Genomic DNA, 22,103 nt, shown 5'->3' on the forward strand with positions numbered 1-22,103 from the left:
TCATTTTGGATTCTGAGCGTAGCGATGAGGTGTGTATTTAATTTTTAATTTTTCTTTGTGTCTGTACACACGAAAAGCGGTAGAAAAATTGTTCGAACTTCGACACTTTGAAGGTGGCTACTGATAGGATGTTGGATCTATAGTTGATACTTTGGGAAGATCGAAGTCGAAAATTCCTAGTACTTCCCTTGATCATTGGGAACAACAAAAACAAAAATCCAGAAAAAAATGGGAATTTTTATGCGAAACAACTTTTGACGAAATCTCGCCACATTTTCAGTGAATGGTAACATTTTCAAAATATTTCGATTCTTGATTTTGAGCTATTTATAGATATTTAAAATTTTCAACTAATTTTAAATTTTTCTTTATAAATGTCAATAAAAAATAAATTCATTACCGTGACCTACACGACACCTAATGTTTCAGAGCTGTACTTGGCCATCTTCTTAAGTACACAAGTCTGTTTTAATTAAATGTATGAGCAGTAATTTTAAGTTTTTTTAATTAGCTTTTTTAGAGTCACATTTTATAATTAAATTGTTGTGTTAAAGTAGACCTCCGATTCCTATAGGCTCTAGGGCCACCCAGTGTCTGCACGATAAGCCATTGATGATATTTGATACTATAATAGTAATTACTAATTATATAATATTTTCTTAAATAATGGACGGGGACAGTCACCCGCCACCGCCAAACTAGGAATTTTGTGTTTTTGTTGTTTAGAGTATAATTTCTTTTCAGTTTAAATGCTTGAAAAAAAAAACAAAAAAATGTTAATCCAAGTCTGTCTAGACTATAAAGATATTTTAAAGAAACTTGTTGAAAAAATAAATTACAGCGACACATATTAAATGTTATTTAACTTGGTAAATTTTAGTAGGGGCCCTGCAGCCACTGCAAGTTGAACTTAAACTTCGTTTGTTATTGACGAAAAAATAAAATAAAATATTATTCAAAACTAAAGTGATGATAAAAATATTTTTAATATAAATCAGGCGTATCCATAATCCACGCGCGTTGTCGTCCCAGCGATATCCTCAGACCCGTGCGTATCCGTAGTCATCGTCGTTGTCATTGTCGTTGTCATTGTCGTCGTCATTGTCGTTGTCATTGTCGTCGTCATTGTCGTTGTCATCGGCACCGTAGTGGTCGTCATAGTCGTCGAACAGCGGCGGCAGGCGGTGGCCGCCCGGTCGCCTGAGCACGTCGAAGCACTCGTGGTCGCACGCTTCCAACGCGGTGGGCCTGGCGGCCGGGTCGAAACGGAGTGTGGCCGCCACCAGCCGGACAGCGTCGGCCGGGGCCCATCCCGGGAACACCGGTGGGCTTGCGACCAACTCTCGCTGGTGCGGTACGCTCGTGCCCGGGAACAGGGGAGCGCCCGCCATGAGTTCGGCGTACACGCAACCGGCGCTCCACACGTCCACCGCGGCGGTATAATCGGGCGCGTCGGGCGGTTGGTCGAACAGCAGCTCGGGCGCCCGGTAGCGGCGGGAACAGGCGTACCGGGTGTTCGGCCGGCCGTCCAACAGGTCCTTGGCGCTACCGAAGTCGCACAGCTTGAGCACGCCAGTGGACGGGTACAGCAACAGGTTGTTGGGCTTCACGTCCCGGTGGCACAACCCCGCCGTCTCGTGCACGTACCCCAAGCCCCTGAACATCTGGTACGCGTACAGCTTGCAGTGGCCCACGCTCGCTGTCCGGCCGTCCGCGGCCAGTCGCCGGATCGCGTGGTTCAAGTTGGTCGGCGCCAATTCCATTACCAAGTTCAGCCGACCGGCGCTACCGTCTTCGTCGGCGCCGTTCCATCCTGCACCGCACACGTAATACTGTATACACGCCGTGGCGCCGTTGTCGAGATTTTCGGGAAGGAAATCGGCGCGCATCGATACGTATCGGTCCGATATTGAGAGTTCGAGAATACATACAATTACACGTGTAGTATACGCGACGAAACGTTCTGTCTCTTGTCGGACTCTGATTTCGACGCGACTAATAGGTATATATACAGAACTACTCGCCTTATCGATGCGTATCGAATGAGTTCTTCTCGAAAATCTCGGACGCGTCGCGTGTGGGTTGCTCATCCGTTTTACCCGACGGATAACGCGTAGCAAATTTTAGTTTTAGAAGAATAATGATTGATTTTCAATGTCATTTAGTGCATTTTTAAAGCATCATATTATTATAATATTGGAGTATTATAATATGATTTATAAAAATTTGGAACATTTTGTATCGTGATTTTTTGTGATGTTATAAAAATAACTGACTAATATTTTATAATATATTATAATCATTATTATATTTATTTTATAATATTTTATAATTCTTCTTCTTAGCGCGAAATTCGATGCATAAATTTAGTAATCCGGAGTCAACACGCCTTGAGGATACGAATATTTATTAAAACATTTGTACTTCGATTTTCGTTCATCGATCCTGCTCTAGGTTAGGTTACGTATTATATTGTAATAGGTATACACTTCGTGCGCGCTGTTTTTTTTTTTTTTTTTTGGATTAGTCGTAATTGGGTTAATACTTAACATACAGTCATTCCATTTAAGGTTATAGTACGCATTTCGCTACACGTAATTATTACCCGTACACGTTTTAACAGTTTTTAAGCTAGTTTTAAAATTACATAAATTCCTTTGCAAACATTCAGTGTCATGATCTCGGTCCGTATTTGGTGAATCATACAATTATTATAACAATGTTACACAACTCAAACATGATATTATTTAGTAGGTATTTTCAAAGTCAAGGAAAATGTGATATTATATATTACAACCTATACACACAATTAATTTCAATATTACAACACAACACATACCGATCTTAGTTTGGATATTTTTATAGATCATTTCGCAAACACACTAAAGATACGTGCTTTATATATAGGTAATGCAGAGTATTCATAATTAAATACCGTGTCTATGATGCGTAGTATGATATTATAATGGGTCTGGCTAATGGCTACAGGACAACCGACCAACAATACCAAAATACCACTAAAATAAAAATAAATTTAAAAAAAATCTTCATTGGGACAATATATTATACTACATTTCTCACTATTTTAGTCTAACCTTTTTGGCAATATAAAATATAAGTAAAAAAGGGAAATTATAATATACAGAGTATAGCAAAAAGAACTGACTAATGCAATAACTTTTGTTACAATCAATGTTTTGAATATTTTTTTTTATATTTAGTTAATAGTCACTTGCACTACATGTTTTATAAAAAAAAATTTTTTTTTAATACTGAATATAAAAAATTTAAAATTTAACTAATTTTTTTTGAATCAGTTCAAATTAGACAATTTGTAAATCTGATTATAAGAACAATTTTATTGGTAAAAACATTTATCTAAGTCGAGTAGTTAATTTTTTAGAATGTTTTTTTAAAATATAATTTTTATTTTTGATTAAATTCATTTGGAATTTAATAACTTTTTTCAAAATATAATTTTAGGAAATTTGCTGTCATGAGTATATTTTTTAAATTATTTACTACTCATAAACGTTAAAAAAAATTGTACTACGTTAAGGTAGCATCATTTTTTTTTTTTTGTCATATCTATCTGTTACACCTCGTATATTACAAATTACAGTGCTCGACGGATCTATTTAGTTTTTATTATTATTAACAGCTTCTGACCGGCGACACAACACTCACTATACTTGTGACATTATACTCAGTCATTTGTTTGATCATATCACACGACACGTCCACACTGCAGTCGACTTAAGTTTCCGAATTTCGACTTTCTGAGCGAGTATCAACTGTCGTAGAGGAGTGCACTGAAGCAGTCACTCATCATAATAGTTTTTCGATAAGATGACAGAGCTTTCAAATCGTCGACAAGTATGAAAATAGTATGCAAAGCATCTGCGAGTCGTCGTATACATTATTCATAAGTTTGTTATAATATTTCGCTGATATAACATGTCCATACATTATAATGATAGGTCACATCATGCAGAAATCTGTTAATGTAACATAATAAATGTCGTCTCGTTGTTTCATAACTTTATGGTGATCTTCCATAATGCCATAATGGACGCGATTATTGACCAATATTTTTGGGGGTGCACAACGAGACAACAGACCCGTGGAAGTCCCCCCACCATTTTAAATTATATTTATATGCCAGTTGTACGTTATATATTTGTTCACAATTATTATATTTTAGAGTTCCGACATTTTTCGTAATTTCGAAAAAAAAGGGTTTTTGTCGCCTGCTCGTATTAAGTACGAGAATAAAAATAAAAACCTCTTTTGTATTTTTAGTGTTGTGGCATTTTGGTTGACGTGAAGGTCTATAATTTCCCCGTCGAGACATTTGGCCGTCGGTCTCATATACTCTCATCGTTTATATATGTTTTTAAATATTGCGACATTGCGTGCAGGACACTGACAACCGATTGCTCCTACAGCCCCCAGCTTCTTCTCCTTTAATATAACTCGTCGAGAAAATGATTCGCTTAAAATCGGTTCCCGTCATTTTTTATGTAAATCGGTGAACGGATATACGGCCAATAAACGTGAGCAAAAGCTGCGGGCGAGTTGAACGCACCAAATCGAATATACGACAATCTCGCGTTAGGCTATTACTTAACAATATTACATTATTGTTGTCATCTGTGTACCTATTGCATTACCAATAATTAGCGATAATTTAAAATATTTATAACAGCTATATTTTATATGAAAAAAGCATATATATGTATTGTTATTGGCCGATTTAAAATTTTTATCGTGGAGATGTATAATGTATATAGGTATAAAAATATATGTAATATATGTTTTTTATATGTTATTTAATTATTTATATACTAATCTATAGGCGTCGGTCCGATAAGGTCGCTAATAGATAGATAATAATATTAGACGTTATGGTTGTTTATTCGTAAATAAAAATCTGACAAGATGTTCATAAAGTTTATTGTTTAATACATTTCCCCCTGACCTTGAGGCTTAACGGAATCGTTTTTGAATAAAAACTCCTTTAGGATGCACACGTTACCCATGAGTAGAGCCGTAAAATAAATACACTATAAATTATAATAAGACCTTAAAAGATGAATATGAAATTCTTAAAAACGCAGTTTGAAATGCAGTAAAAAAAAAACAAAAAATTGACCTATAAATATAATCAAATATGTCGAAAAAGTTTTAATTAGTCATTAATTGTAGTCACATGATTTAAAGTTTAAACTTTCTGTTGAAAAACAAACTTTGCCAAAAATTCATAGGCCTATATATGATTAAGTTTGGAGTGTGTACCTATACGCAGTCCGTGTATAAGTTATAACAATAGGTGATATTTGTAGGCGTAAATACTGGGGGAGGGGCTAGAAATATCAACTAACATACTTTGTTACTTTATTTATTACACTGACGAGGTCAAGTTAAGAAATAATTGAGGGAGCTTTAGGAGTTTTTTGGGGGGTTGGAGGCCAATTTATTGTTACACGTTTTGGTATAGACCCACCAAAATTCCACTAAATTTTCTCAAATCGAATGCTTATCATTTGAATACCAAGTGAGAAAGAAAATATTATTATTTTCTACAATTTTTAAATCAAACCCGATAAGTATTATTGAAAAAATGAAAGATAATTTAAAATTTTATTTTTGTGGTGGAATGGTAACCTACAGTATATATTAAATATGAACTGTTAAAATTGTTATTTTTTCCGCAGAAAATGCGGGGCGAGAGTAAAATATACGAACAGACCTATTAGGTAGGTATAGGTGACATAAGTGAGTAGGTGTAAAATAAAATATATTTAATAATAGGTATAAATTATTATGAAAATAATGTTATTTGTGTTTGTACGTCAATGACTAAATATAATTTGGGGAGAGGGTGCTCAACTAGGCACCGTGTTTTTACAAATCTTCGTTGTTTCTCAGGTCCGTCTCGAAAAAATTGGCCTATTTTCGCCTAATTGTTATGCCTACACGGCGGCGCGTAATAAAACGACGCGCTCGCGCACATGCCGACGGTACCTATAAACTGTTTTGCGTTACCGGAATAAAAGTGGAACAGCAATCTGACGACGTTCGGGTGCCGGAGCCGTCTGTGCGCGTCCAGTTCGTGACGGCCGCCGCCCGGCGACCGAATGCGCTTGACGGCCACCGTTCGCGCCGTCCCGCCGCCTCCCGACAACACTGCCCGGTAAACGGTGCCGAACGCGCCGCCGTCCAACACGGTGACGTACGAGATTTGTAGTAATCGGCCGTCGTCGTCGTCGGCGGCGGCGGCGGCGGCGTTACCGAACGCCGTCATCGCCGTGACGTCGTCGCACCACCGCGGCTAGCAGACAGTGACGAGAGTCTTCAGCGGCGAGGGCGGGCGGGGCGGCACGTCATGTAACGCGATGATGATGTACCGCACGATCGTTGAATTATTATTATTATTATTATTATAACTATTTATCGTGTTATATAATGAATCTCATGAGGCAAATATTAATAATAATAACTGGTATTGTTATACGCGACGAATATAATACCTACCATAATCTGCTGTTTACGCGACTGTTTACAAATTCAACAAACTTTTATTAATTGTTATGAATTAGTATAATAATATTATTGTCGAGCCAATCACGCTGGTGCGCGCACACAATATTGTTGTTATGTAACGTATTATAATAATATCGACCTATATATTATAATCATTTAAATATATTAGCATTGAGTATTGATATTGGTTATCTTAATCATAGGTAATATAAATAATTCAATTTTTTGGAGGGGGTAAGTCACATTTGTTTTGATATGTTTACCTTTTTATGAAGCTGATGAAATTTTTCTTTATTATTGTGAAATTTTTAGGCAACTCTTATGCTTACATTACATTAAGTGTCGGCCACGCTAGTGATTGGGCCCTAAGACCCAAACAGATTTTAAAAAAATTTAATTGCGTTTTAGTACATCGCAATAAAATAATTTATTACTTTAAAATTAATTAGTTCTTATTATAAACATCAAAAGTATAATCAACAATGTTTTCATACTTTTATTTTTATTTTTTACACATCAAATAAAGAAAAAAATGTAATAAATGTAAATTGGTGCCTAACATCAATTGAATTAAAAAATAAATTATGATTAAAAATAATAGCAGTTTTTTAGAATTATCTCTGTAAGATCCTAACACATTAATAACTTCATCTTCTACTTTATGAGTTGAATGGTGTAATAAGGATTAATAAAGAAGTTTAGTTTTGAAACTCATTCACACTTAATTATCGAATGCACGGAAGAACATATTTGAATGCTATACATACTCGAGACTCATAAGTGAAATAAATGTACATTTAAACATTTGACTATGGGCCGCCCCAATATCGAGAAAATATCAAAGGACAATCAACGGATAACCGAGTTGGCCAAACCGACGCGGTGATATAAAATATAGTTTATATTAAATGACTTTAACCAGTTCCGGTTCTTGGAAGAAAAAGAATAAGTTGTCAATATTGAAAGTTCGGATTCGATATTGGGTTTGAAATAATTATATGTTGTCAGATATTTTGTATTTATTGCTTTTTACTTGATTCCCGGTATAGGTGTCAAATTCTGTAAGTACTCAGTACCAGTGTACGTGTTTGGATCGGTCTCGTACTCGTTGACCTACCCTATTATATAATATGTTGGTAATCGTTTCCTTTATTCCATCCGAAAGGTTGTTGGGCCTGAAGTGGAGGATAGTGGGTTTTATTTTGTTTGATTTAATTTTTTGTTTTGCCCAACCGATTTGTCAGGATTGTAGCCTATCCATTTATCATTATAAATATGATGAAAAGTAATGAGCAAAATTTTTTCAGCGGTGGTCGAGGACGCAGAATTTTTATTATACATAACGAGATTCTTATAGATATTATATTTAGGACTATACAAGGTGATCCATATTACCCAATTAAGTGCCTTACTTCAAAAAGTCTTAACTTTTTGCAAAATATTATTTCTGAGTGATTCCATGTCCATATAAAACAACATTTAAAAAAAAAAAATTATAATTTTTACAACAATAATTGTCTATCGTTATAATTTATTAAGTTTTTACTCTTTTCAATGACGACACATTTCACGACGAGTTGAATCAGAATATTTTCGGAGTACTTTGAGATATATACAAATGGAATTTTGAACGAGTAGTTAATAATAATTGGTTATAAGTACTTGAAGACTGCTGAAGTAAGATGGGCGGAGTAATCGACCAACATTTTGGGGGATATTATACATACCCTTGTGCCACTCTATTCCACTTATTATTTAAACTTAAAGAATATTTCCAAAAATATTTTAAATAATGAATGTAGACACTTCAATGGATCACCTTGTGCTGTGCTGTTATTATATAACATTATTATAATATAGGCGCTCAATGGAATTGTTTTTGTGGTGCAATAATATGTTATTACCATTATATCCGTCAATACCGTTATTGTTTTTTTTTTTTAATATTAAATTATATTCCATATTATTATTATTATTATTATCTTGACGAGTATACCCTAAATACATAGATGTTCGCGGATCATCGTTGGTCGACCGATCGCGAATCACGTAGGTATCCAGTTAATTGAGCGCAATAACCTTCGAAGTTGTACATCATTATTATTAATATTTTCGGCCAAATATTATGTCCATACGAGCATAACACAGTAATAAATAATAATATTGTATTACCGCGGCGGGGGAAAATAACATTTTATACCACGTTAAACGCACGCGCTGATAATTAATGTACGATTTCTTAAGTTTGCCGCGAAGACGACGATATATTAATTTATTCAAACGGCATTTCCTCTATCATGTAGGTGCGTAACGTATAATATTATGTGACGTGGTGCCAATTTACGTGTGTAGTCGTCTGTATTTACAGAGTACGAGTGTAGTACGACGGTGTAGGCTGGTATTTACCGTGTTACCAGTATATATTATTACCGGCGGCGGCGACCCGTGCACAAGTCTACCTACCTACCTACGTGTTTGGACAATCCGGGTCTTCGGGTTTTTTTTTACTCCTTTTCATTCCTTTCCCGCCGACGACGAATAGGTTATTATTGGTAAACCGGCAGACCACATTAATACATTGTAATATATTATTATATTATTTTTTACAAAGTACGCGTAGTAGATATATACGTATTATCGATGTTTATCGATATATTTAAGTAATTAGTATTATGCGAGATGTAGGTATGTATGTATTAAAAATAATATACCGCGTCGTCCATTGAGCTACGAGAATGCGCAAAGCATAATATTATTATTTAGATTTTAGACGCGAGAAAAACCCAACCGCCGTTGTTCTACATGGAGGAAATCAAATACTATAAATTACGAAAAACCATACGAGTACTATTTTAGGCAGGTTTTACGGACTTGCATTATCCCCAAAGTTTTCGTAACGTATTTTTCTTTCAAAGGCTGCAAGCTTGAATTCGACGATGATCCGTTGAGTTTTGCGTAAGTGTGGCTGAATTAAAAACACACGTATTCTATCTTTAACGTCATGTGTAGTAAGTTGTCTAAATGCTAAATACAACAATAAAGCAATACCCGTAACTTTCGGTAAATAATTATTATAAAGGCCACCTTTCGTCTACCGGTGTTACAAAGCGTCTTTAAGAGCCCCTAGAGGTTTCTTAAAAGGCCAGTAGACATTATACCGAATAATTGGAACGCACTGAAACGCAAACTTTATTACAACCATGGTATCGGACAAGACACAAGTAATATCAATGAAAACTATTGCGTCTATTATACGAGTAGTTTCAGTTCATCTTCGTAATATTATTTCGTCTATAGTGAAAATGGTGCAATCTCGAGGGACCGATAAAAGTCTCAGTTCGACTGGTACGAGAAACCATGTTTCATATTATCCAGCTGGCCTAATAAAAAGCAAAATTCCGTTTTAATAAATATTCAGATAGGTACCTATATGAAATGGGGGCTTTACCCTCTGAACGCTCCACTCACCAACCCCCTAATAAATTTCACCGACCCCCTCGGATGTTTCATCAGAAATGGTTTTCGTATTTCAATACTTAAAACTATTAACTGACGTTTTAAGTTTTTTCAATTATTATTTAAAACTATTGTTGTATAATAATTTATAGAGATTATGTTCACAGCGGGATCTAACAAATTGTTAAATTACAAAGAAATTCTCTAGGATTAAAATTTTTTTATTTTTGCTAACGACAGGATATCGTCCTATCAAAGGTCCTGATGACAGGTACTAGTGTAAGACGACTTATCTATATAAAAGCACAGTTAGTAAGTTATATGCCTATTATACATATGATGGCTATCAGACTGTATGAATTAATTAAAATATTTTATTTTTTTAATTTGATTTTAATCGTCTTAAGACAATAATGTTTACAATAACAACGTGTTTAAAACGCTCACATATTATTGTTTATAGCCCACAAGAACAGCAAATGTCCCTGAACTAAACTTAAATAAATGTTCATTACAATATCTATACGGAATATATCTATATAGATAGATGTGTTTTAAATTATTTATTAGAGATTGTATATATTGTACGTTGTGAAATTAAAAAATAACTGATTAAAATCTAAATTCTGTTTAAATTTCCAATCGTTTCAATTATAATATGCACAGATTCTGAGTAAACTTTTATTCTGAAATAAACTTGTATGTAGGTAGGGCGGTGGGTATATAACAATATCTGTAATATGGTTAATAGCTGGTATATATTTTACAGATAATATTATGTTATGCAATGTAATTATTGGTCAAATAGATGGCCATCAATGTTTCAACTTTAAATCGTATGATTGAAATATTTCTTAATAGCGAAAGATTTGGGCTAGACATGATTAGACACTAGAAAGTCCTTAATTTCGAAAAAAAATTAGAAATAATTTTATCTTAGCGAATTTAAAAACATATAAAGCTGCATTAATATGTTTCACAAAAAAAAAACGGAACGTTTTATGGACGTAATCGTGACGTATATTAAATAATATAATAAAGCATTAGATTGACAAATTTCAATTTTCCAAAAGCATATTTCATGCACTGCGATACTGAGTGGATAATTTTTTTTGTAGAGTTATATTAGTATTTATTTATATGCAGTCTATATAACAAATTGACATAATGAGCATAATAATATATTATGTGATAAGTAAATAAAAAATGATGACAGCAAAAAACCCAGAAAAGTATGATGAAAGAGGCTATATCCATTGATGGCACTTTCTATTATGTATATACCTATGTTTATTGTTGTAAGAGATCACGACACCATTTATACGCTTTAGGCGTCTACGACTTACGTGGATAATCAGGAATTGATAACCACCAGACACTATAAATTAAATAAATTCCGTTTTAAAGAGCTATTTTTCTATGATAATAATAATAATAATAATAATTGCTGACTTTCAAAGATGGAGAGATGTTGTATCGGGCACTTGTATTGAGTTTTCCGAGCTTTTGAATAGTCAAGTTTCTCATACGCGACTATACCTAAGCGTTTATTACCTGATTATTTCGATTTTATTCATACATAAAAAAAATCATGTCTGTATGATGTATCTATACCGCTATGATAGATGTATAATAAAATGATTTAGAGATTTTCCACGGTCGTCTAGACGATAATTGAGCTGAACATATTTTTATATGACTTGTTTGTTTTAGTATTCTAGTAATATTATTATGGTAATAATATGTATAAGCAAAGAATTATTAATCGTTCCATATATTTTATACTCAAGAAAGTGATAGACAAGAATGATAATTATATTGAACGGTACGTTAAAGTCTCCCTATTGCGATCTATTCAAGTTGCGCACAATATCATATTGCTCCGGGCAAACGTATTTCTAAAAATTATTATTCAAAGGTAGGTAGCACGGAATAAAATATGTTCCGATACTGTTGCAGTGGCCAATATATTTTATCGCAATGATTCATACTCTAAACTGCAGTAATTCCCAGAACCTATGGCTACTCATATTAATATTATACACTTCCTGAACCGCAGTTCAAATGCGGAACAATATAATTAATCTTCATCGCGCGCTGCGGATGAAAACTCAATAAATCAATGCGCAAACACAATAATAATATTATACGGAGTCTATGGGATATAGTATTATAGTCTGTAATTATCGTATACCAGCTGTTAATTGTTTGGCTTCGAAATAATTATATTCCATGTAGTCAATTGGTATATATTATACATAGGTACGAGTATTCGTATAAATACTCTAGTCCAACCGATTATACTATTTATATACATGTATAATAAATATATATACGCTGTATAGGTATTATTATTATTAATGGCCAAACAGAACCACGTGACTAACTGCACGGGGAATGTAACGATTACCCTTGAAAAACCCAGGACAGACTCGCTCATTGCCGTCGTTCCGACACGCGTTGACATCAGGTTTTGTAGGTATATTACATTATGTACAGTATTACATTTTTTTTATTTATTATGTTTATAACACCCGTAGTGCGTGTGTGTTTTATTCATCATCATCGTTTACAGGGAATTTTATTATACTCGCCGAAGAGTTCATTTGAAGCTCGGTTGTTGACGTCCTCGAGTATTTTCAAAATCCATTCGGAAAATATTTTTTAAAAAAATCATAATTAATAATAAACGTTAAAAAAAAAAATGTCACGGTCTCAATAATTTTGGCGTGGTCGTGAATATAATATGTATTTTTGTTTAATGACAGAATCTCGAAACTATGATACTGCTGTGTATAGAAACACGTTTCGTTCCGACCATCATTGTATTAATAATACGACTGTTATAATTGTAATTTAATACGTAGAATAACGTCATATACAATCATATTTCTATATTAACGTATAGTTGACAAAATAAAATACAAGTGAAAGGGAAAAGATTCACTGTTTTATATTATGGCTATATAAGTAGCTATAGTAATAAATGATTTATGTACATTAGGACGTTTGTTTATAATTATTTTATTTACCCATCTAACTGCGTTTTGACTTAAATGAAAAATGACCATTTACTAAACTCGTCATTGATTAAAGTCGTATAATGTCGATGTCCTATATTACAATATTATCTAAATTTATTCTTCGGCTTCTTATTATTATCATCAAACTCAGAACGCAGTATGTCAGTATTCGTATAATAACAATATTATTGCGGTACAATTTGAAAACAGATTACGTGAGATGATCGGGGTCCTCACTTTAATGAAACCTTGTAATGAAGGGGTGTCTTCAAATTTCGAACTTGACACAAATAACCGGTTATAACTTTTATCATAACAGAAAACATATTATAATAATATTAATGGTAACAACGATGATATTATTATATTCAATCAATACTTAATATTATTGTTATTGTTGGAATGATTTAAATGCAGATAATTTTAATAAGAAAATTAAATACAATATAATATTATTGTTTTTATTCTGTTCAGTGTTTATATTATAATGTATTATATATTTATATATAATAGGAACTACCTATACCTATAATACGGCTACACACATCGCTATAGCAAATAAGCAGATATAAAGATTAAAAAAACGTCTAATCAATAATAATAACGCTTCGAAACTTTTGAAAGTTGGTATCCGAAGTGTTACTTAAATACACATTTGTATTTTACCCACTCGCTAAAAATACAGTTTATGGTAAATAACGCAGAATCGTGTAGGTAGTAATATTATGTCTAATTATCTGTAGAAATCAATATTGAGTTCACTTTTAAATTTCATAACAAGTATATAATAATTATACAATATAGGTATTAGTCATATTTTAGTCCAGAGCATTATCAAAACGATATTGTTTTTATACGGTTCTGCGGGTTATTAGTCGTTACACGAGCGAGGAATGTGATTTCATAACGATAAGTGGGTATAATAATATGATATATATATATATTATATTATATTATTATTATATTTTCTCGTAGGTATATAATATGCAAAGGAATAGAACATGTAACTGACCGAAAATCAATTATTACAGCAGTAGGTAGGTATTACATGTACTATGATTTTGTACACACCGGCACTGTCGACTTATTGAGGACATTTCGAGAAGTCTTCTTCGACTGCGATGATGACGCTGAAACAATATAATACGTAATAATGATATAGTTCGGTGCGTATACCGAGCGTGTATGTATATGTACATCATGTGGTAGCATAGGCACCTATATAATAATAAAATATGCATGTACATAGTATATGTATATGCGTGTACCTATATAGTATTTATAGTAATAACGCTGCGTACATAGTGGTTTATCTTAACAGAAGATATTTTGTACGATCTGTAATAATAATAGCAATAATAATAATAATAATAATATAATGGCACGTTAGATTTTATGCTAATTTCAACGCGTGCCTACGTCACAAGACCGTATGTATTTAATACCCACCTGAGACTGTAATAATGTATAATGATTTCCCCTTCCCCCGAACAAAAAAACAACGAAAATTATAGCAAAACGTGTACGTACACGGGGAGAGACGGAGACGTTTCAATAACCTATACTGTATACATTCATTATATTTATATATGTGTGTGTGTGTGTGTGTGTGCACGCGTACCTACCTGTGTATTATATGTTTGGTTTTTTACTCGTTTACCAGGTACACACTTGCGTCAAGGGCATCCCTATAACAGCATATAGTATCTGGCGAGACCGTGCGAGTATCGCGTATTCCGAAAACGATAATCGTTGATCGTTGACCGGCTCGTCGTCGTGAGGTACAACGCTCCTCTGTCGTCCGCGTGCACAATAAAAACATACTCTACGCCGTGTGCGCCGCGTGTTTTTGAAAGTTCGACTTCTCGCCGGATAACCGCCGCCGCAGTACGCCGACGGACCGCAGCAACAGGTAGCAGGTAAAAAATAATGATAATACTAAATACTAATACCATTGTTGTACGGCGATAGTGACACGAATAATTAATATAATTGATACTACTATATTATAGTGTTATTATTACGCGGCTTCGCGACACCAAACATATTGCTGTTAATATTTGGACGATAAGGCGCTCGCCTACCCATTTATAGGTATCTTAATATGATATATTTTCGTCTCGAAGACGATTTTTTTTTTATTTACAAGACTTTGTTGTTTTTAATATTATTATTTATCGTTACGAATTACGCGATAGTAATAATATTATTACACATCCGATATTAAATCATATTAATTATAAAATAATATTATAATAATGATCGATCATTCGTTTTCGACCTGCAATATTGTGGTGCGATAATATTCGCACAGTGCGAAAATATACGCATCTAATATTATGATTTCGTCGTTCTTTGTTCCATCGGTAGTTCATTAAAATTAATTGCTCGTTCTAAAGCATATCACATTGGTAATGCTATATAGATAGTTATTTATTTAGATTGGCTGTTCCCGTGTTATTATAATGTGATGCCACACTTTACAGCAGCGAACCACTGCCGTATGTTACGATAATTATTGTATAAATGTACTTCGAGACCTTATATGCGTGTACACGGGATCGCTGATTAATTTCAAAGACCTTCAAGCTCTATATAGTTTTAGTTAAGTAAAACATCCATTTATTGTTATTTATAATATTATTAATACTACCTATCGAAAAGTGAATAGGAAAACTTTACTCGAATAATTCAAGGATGATCGTTAATAAATAATTATTAGCGCAAATTGAATATACCATCCGTATGTCGCTTGGTCACACGTGAGGTAAAAATTGCTCAAACCTTTTAACGGCACCTATGCCTATTTTTAATTTTCTATAACTATTTTTATGCAAAATATGAGTTTTTCCTCCTTACCTTTGATTTAGCTTAGGAAACCTCGTAGGATTTATCTTTTTGTCATCAATTGCTTTGCAGTATAATAAATTATTAGGTACTCCGTTTATCGCATCTTGGTCGTATCGATATCAATATAAATTACGTTATTTTATTTATAGTTGTAAATTACAATAAAACAAATCAATATTTAAGATCATACTTGTGAAACCTATTATAAAAAAAACAAATAATAATTTAAGACAGTCGGGTTTTACAAGCTCGGTTAGTCGAGTATTATAATGGTCGAATTGATCGCAATATTATGGGTAGGTATCAAACTGTAGGTTAATATTTTTTTCCATCTAATTTAGAAATACATTTTTAATAATATTTAACTAACTTTAATCACCCGATTAAAAAGTATGTTAAGTTTTAAATACCTAGGCGTGAAAATATATGTTTATTATAGAAGATATAAAATAAGTATACGTTTGTTTCGACCACAGTGTGACTAACTTTTAGTAGGTCGGTATTATTAAGCTACGGTCAGATTCTAATGAGAAAACATTTTATTCGAGAGGTCAAACATTGAACATCTATTGTACTTGGGTGGAAATTCTACACATTTTACCTTAACTAGGCATACTTATATTGTAATAATTCGGTAATTTGTTAGATAGTTCAACCATAAAGATAAATTAAACATATACACATACGCAGGTTGTAATTTTTTCTTAAAATATGACCTTATGTCCTTATACATGTATTTTTTCGTTAAAATGTTCAACAATTGTTGATTATAAAAAAAACTTTTTGATGGAACAAGATAACATATAATAATTTATAATATATGATAATACCTACAATTAAGACCTAAACATAAATTATTTAAAACAAAGAAATTCCAATGTGATACAGATACAACATGCGATATTAAATAAACAAAGACATATTCATATTTAATAAGACAAGGTACATAATCTATATATTAGTGCTAAAATTTAAGTATCAACTTAAAAAGTAGCTATGATGGTCACGATGTGGGTGTTAGTAGATAAATGTTATATCCTTATACATAGATGATTGTTTAGCTATAAGCTATAATAATGCCATTATCGTTGTCGATAATAGTTATAATATAACTAGGTATACTTTGATAACGACGTTAATAAATAATGTCTTATTATTTAAATGAAACTCCAAAAAATTTACAAAATGACAACGGAGACTCTATTGAAATTCGATTTTAAAATTACTTGATTGATTACACAATCGTCTGCAATTTATGTTCTATACCTAGGTTTTTCATACTTCATATTTTATATTTTAGAGACGTAAAGTATACAAACAAGCGTTCGAAATTGCACCTATAGTCGTGCTTGGAATATTATGTACTATATACACTACGCAGTATAATATACTATACTGCAGTATGCGTGCAGCAGTTACAGACTACAGTCAATTAAACAAAAGTTAGAAGGTCCCTTTTTACGGAAAGAATAAAATAAATAAATGTACCTAATGACGATGGTTCCTCATTTTAATTATATTTTAATACGTACCTATAATTTCAACAATAGTTTGATTTCCGTAAAACTCGTGTTTGTAGAACCTGTTTGCATATAATTGTATGCGGATTAGTACTATATTCTTAAGCATACGTCGACAATGTATTCCCTATATAAAATTGAAATGAGTAAAATGTAAATTATTATTGAAATTTCGTATAAATAATGCACCATATGTAAATATTGTATATTTGTATGTATTTGAAAAGTACCAATAATTAAATTATTCAATATATTGAAGGGTTTATTAATAGTATTGAAACATATATACACCTGTTGTTATTGTATCTGCTAAGTGCTACGAGTGTAGGTATATGAACTATAAACGATTTCATTACCATTAAATAATGTTGAAAAAAAAATTATACGGTCAAGGGTAATTCCCCCGAAATTTATTCCGATACCCGCGGTTTGAAGTTCTACAGTGCCTATAACAAAGTATGAGGGGGTGGGGGGAAACTGCAACTTCCACGGCGGTAAATGTTGGCATTTTAAAAATCCGGTTTCCACTTGGCAAAACAAAAATACAATACATTATTCTCGACACCGCCGAAGCAGCAGCACGGCCGCGACGTCCGCATGACCGTGTCACTGGGTACTGTATATGTTTACCTACTTACATACTGTAAATGAATTAATAATGTATCATATATTACATACACTTATATGCGTGTACCTACATAGTAATACGCCTATAGCCATGCATAATAATAGTTAACTCTCATCGGTGTCGTAGGTATAATATTTATAGGCTTACAAAACAATATTACAATAAAATAATAATAATATTAATATTATGTGATGCAGCGTTTATGGTTTTCAGACGCATAAAATCCTACATCCTGCAGCAGAGTTTATCGTTCCCACGTCGCCGTTCTATACCGGTATAAAATTGTTTGCGCACAACATTATTTGCATATGAGATGAAAACGGAAGAAAAATGAAAGCACAGTGCGCCACTATCGTGCTGTTTTACTACTGCTGTTGTACGATCGCGGTCCTGCGTCCTGCGAGCGCCGTGAAACGCGGACAGGACTACGAAGTGCATCCTTGCCAGAGAGAATGTCACGCCGGCGAACCGCCCAAAACGTGCGAGTACCGTTTCAAAGTGGAATGGTACTACACAATGAGCAAGGCTTGCTACGACTGTCCGTACAACATGACCGATTGTTACAGACCAGACTGTGTGCCGGCCGACGGCGTTGCGAAGCCCATTATCGTCATCAATAGAAGTCTGCCGGGACCTTCCATCCAGGTAATGATAATAACAACAACAATAATAGGTGTCGCATTATAAATCCGACCTGTGCTATTATCAAAATATAATATAATAATATTATAATATATTATGCGCACAATAATGATAATTCAATTATGTATCGAGTATATACCCTCCCGAACTTACTTTCCCGGCCATCGCCGTACTTGAAATTATATTATCATTATATTATGTATAGGAGACATACCTACGCTGTATATGTGTATATTATTGTTCACTCGCGCGCCCTCCAATATAAGCGACAGAAAAGTATAATAATAATAATATGTGCGGCTGTGAGTTAGGTAAGTTCGAGCGGCCAAACGTGCACGACGCACGGTGTAGTACAACAACAGTAGTAGTTGGCAGTCGCCCGTTGTTTTCAATTTTCACAATGGTGCGATGTAGCAATGGGGAATTTTTTTTTCGGGGACCTCGTCGTCGCATAGCGGAAAAAACGACGAGAAAAGAAAAGATTTCCGTTTATGTCCTTGGGCCGCCAGCAGCTATATATTATTCTATATATATATTATTGTATTTATGTCGAGCACGCGGACCATAAAATATATATTATTATAAATAATTATGATATTATTTTCCATTTAAACGAGATACAGGCATAAGCGGTATAGTAATATCACTGTCGGTCAAAAACCATTTATTTACCTATGCGTGGATATACCACGATGTATTTAACTTTTTATTATTTGCGAAGTGTGTAGTGACGATGCAAACTTCGTTTTTCCAAACAAGAACTACCCTTTATTACTGTGTGCTGTTAAGCAAAAGGTTTTTTTTTAAATTTGTTTGAGTGTAAATCAGTGTATGAGTAGTTTTTGAGTTATTAAAATTTATTTATATTAAGGATAGTTTACTCCTAAATAAGAATCACCAATTTTTTCCTGTAAATTGTAAGTCTGATGAATTTTTTTAAATGTTGATGTACGTAAATCGATATTTAAACTGAAAGTTTTAAGTTATTTAACTTTGCGTACTATGGATAATTTAACTTTATGTCCCGAATAATGGGACTGGAGGAGATGGGAAGGGGGAACTATAATGATTAGAACATTTTAGGAAGTAATATAATGTAATATAATTCATCAACATTTTATAATTTGTAAATTTATTGAATACACTATCCAATATTCCATATATTTTATATTTTTGTAAAACCATTTTTAAGGACTATTATATCCTTAGTATAAACATTTTTACAATTTAGGGTTCTTGTTCCACTTTTGTATTAAATAGATCAATATTTTCAAAAAAATAATCTGCTTAGCAATTTATAGTAAAATATTTGAAAAAGTTTGTATCGACCCAGTGAGGCTTACACAGTTACACGGAATAAAAAAGCTAAATAATTGGAAACAAAATTCTCAAATATACTTCAAATAATCCAAAAATCCAAAATTTCCATAAATTCGTCAGTAGGGAAAAATGGGAGTGAGCATGGTCGTTGAATCATCTTGTATAGCTACAGGTAGTTACAACTGCAAATCGTCATTTACGTATTATAATTTAGATAAACAATTTAACCGAGTTTTCTAGGACAACGTTGTAACTTTTGCCCAATCATAATAAACCTGATGGGTGCGCGTTAATTGTGCGCTGCGGGATTTTATTTACACACTGCAGTTATGTAGGTACCTGTATTATTATATGTACAGAGACGCGCGCTAGTTCTTGGAAGCGATCGATGGCCAAATGACCAATGCATATTATTTAAAATTATATTTTTTAACGTTAATCATTGTATTGCACTGTATTATTATCATTTGTGTATGGACGATTTGTTTAATAATTACAATTTTAAACGCGTATTTTACTATTTACATGTTTAAATATGGCAAATAAACATTGAATCATTTCAAACGATTTAATAGCAAAATATCGAAACGAAACCGTATAATATATAACATTATATTATTCCCGCATACCTACATACCGATTTATCGATGGCAATTAGAGAATCGAGATGGCGAAATAGTGATTATTTTTAATTTTCGTTTACGGTCTCCAATACTGTTGCAACATAATATTATGTATAACACATTATATTTGTAATTAAATACACGTGTACATCTACCTACGCTGTACGTTTGCACAATTATATTTATATATGTTTTATGTACACTTTATTACAGGTACAGCGATATATGTACCATATAGGCTAGTAAAGTAAAGTTATGTTAACGAAACAGCGATGTATTCACTTAACTTGAGTAGAAATATGAGACAAGTGACGCAGGTAACTATATAAGTACTATATATCGAGAACATGGGCATGTTTAAATAAATATAGCAACAAAAATTCCCTATCCCACGAATGGGGAAAACAATAATATGAAACGCTTTTCCCCGATGACGAACACTATATTATTGCAATTTAAAGCACACTGCACATCATGATCAGCCATCAGCTGTAGAATTACTCACGAGCGTGATCTCTACCTCTTCAATCCCCGAAAAATATGTACATAGTAAATAAAAAAATGTGAAAAAAATTGTTTACCATAAATGCACAAGAATATGATATAACAATATGCAATTGTTGATTTCTTTTTATTTACAAAAATTTAGTTTTTAGATTATATATTTAATTTTTATATTAAACGCCCACTTCCATACTAACAATAATAAGTCCCGACAAGCATTCATAATAAACTATGTGGAAATCAGAGATAGAATAAATGTTCGAGCATTTTCAAAAAATTTCATTCAAACAATAATTATTATTGAACTTTAAAAAAAAATTCAATTAACATTGTTTAGTAGAATCAAAGATATTAGACATCTTAAATATTTGATAAATCCCTGGAGAAAACTTTCATACATTTTCAGAACTTGTTCAAATTCCAGCTGAACAATAATTATATTAAGTATAATGCATAGCATAATATTATATATTGGCACGGAAAGTGTAGAAACGCGTTCCAACCGTTGTACGTGAGAAAACTTAAGCCGGGTTTCCACAATCACGTTTCGAATTGTATTGTATTTTATAAGGATAAATATTAAAATAATGTTAGTAACCTATACGTATTCGGTGAAAAAATCGTGAAAACGAGTACCTACCCAATTTGAGACATATTTAAGGAATATAAATCATATAACATAATATAACGTATATTACACGTCGTATAAGGAATATAAATCAACTCGTACAAAATGCATAACATGCGCCTCATGATCCAGCACACATTTTTATTACCAATCGGCAATCATATGCCAATCGTCGAATCTCATTTTACGTAATCCAGGACTAAATTGCAGATACATTACAGATAACTTTAAAACTATTACGTATAATAAAATTCCATATCTTGAACTAAATTACAGATAGAGGAACCTACCTATTTCACCCTTAATACTATATTTAATAATAGTATTCAATTTTAGTACAACTAGAGTATATTTCGAATTCTC

At 32.9% G+C, this 22,103-nt stretch overlaps 2 protein-coding genes across 9 annotated transcripts in view; one reads left to right on the plus strand and one right to left on the minus strand.

The window, feature by feature from the left end:
- Nucleotides 1–22,103, plus strand: part of LOC111037160 (laccase-1-like) — a 36,872-nt gene that overhangs the window by 11,336 nt on the left and 3,433 nt on the right. For 2 of the 8 annotated variants that reach the window (XM_022319543.1, XM_022319542.1), the window contains exons 2-3: nt 14,689–14,944; nt 18,237–18,668. In XM_022319543.1, coding sequence (XP_022175235.1) covers nt 18,354–18,668 — 315 coding nt within the window. In that variant the 5' untranslated portion in view covers nt 14,689–14,944; nt 18,237–18,353. Of the gene's footprint in view, nt 1–14,688; nt 14,945–17,657; nt 18,009–18,220; nt 18,669–22,103 lie in introns of those variants that run through there. The other 6 variants (XM_022319546.1, XM_022319545.1, XM_022319544.1 and 3 more) reach the window with 5 other exon arrangements.
- Nucleotides 37–10,497, minus strand: LOC111037162 (protein kinase shaggy-like). The gene is made up of 2 exons (XM_022319550.1): nt 6,049–10,497; nt 37–1,813 (listed from the first exon to the last, which is right to left on the minus strand). Exons 1-2 carry the CDS (start codon nt 6,305–6,307, stop codon nt 1,041–1,043), a joined length of 1,032 nt encoding a protein of 343 aa, XP_022175242.1. The 5' UTR covers nt 6,308–10,497; the 3' UTR covers nt 37–1,040.

Source organism: Myzus persicae, unplaced genomic scaffold (genome assembly GCF_001856785.1).
Source record: "Myzus persicae strain clone G006 unplaced genomic scaffold, MPER_G0061.0, whole genome shotgun sequence".
NCBI classification, from domain to species: domain Eukaryota; kingdom Metazoa; phylum Arthropoda; class Insecta; order Hemiptera; family Aphididae; genus Myzus; species Myzus persicae.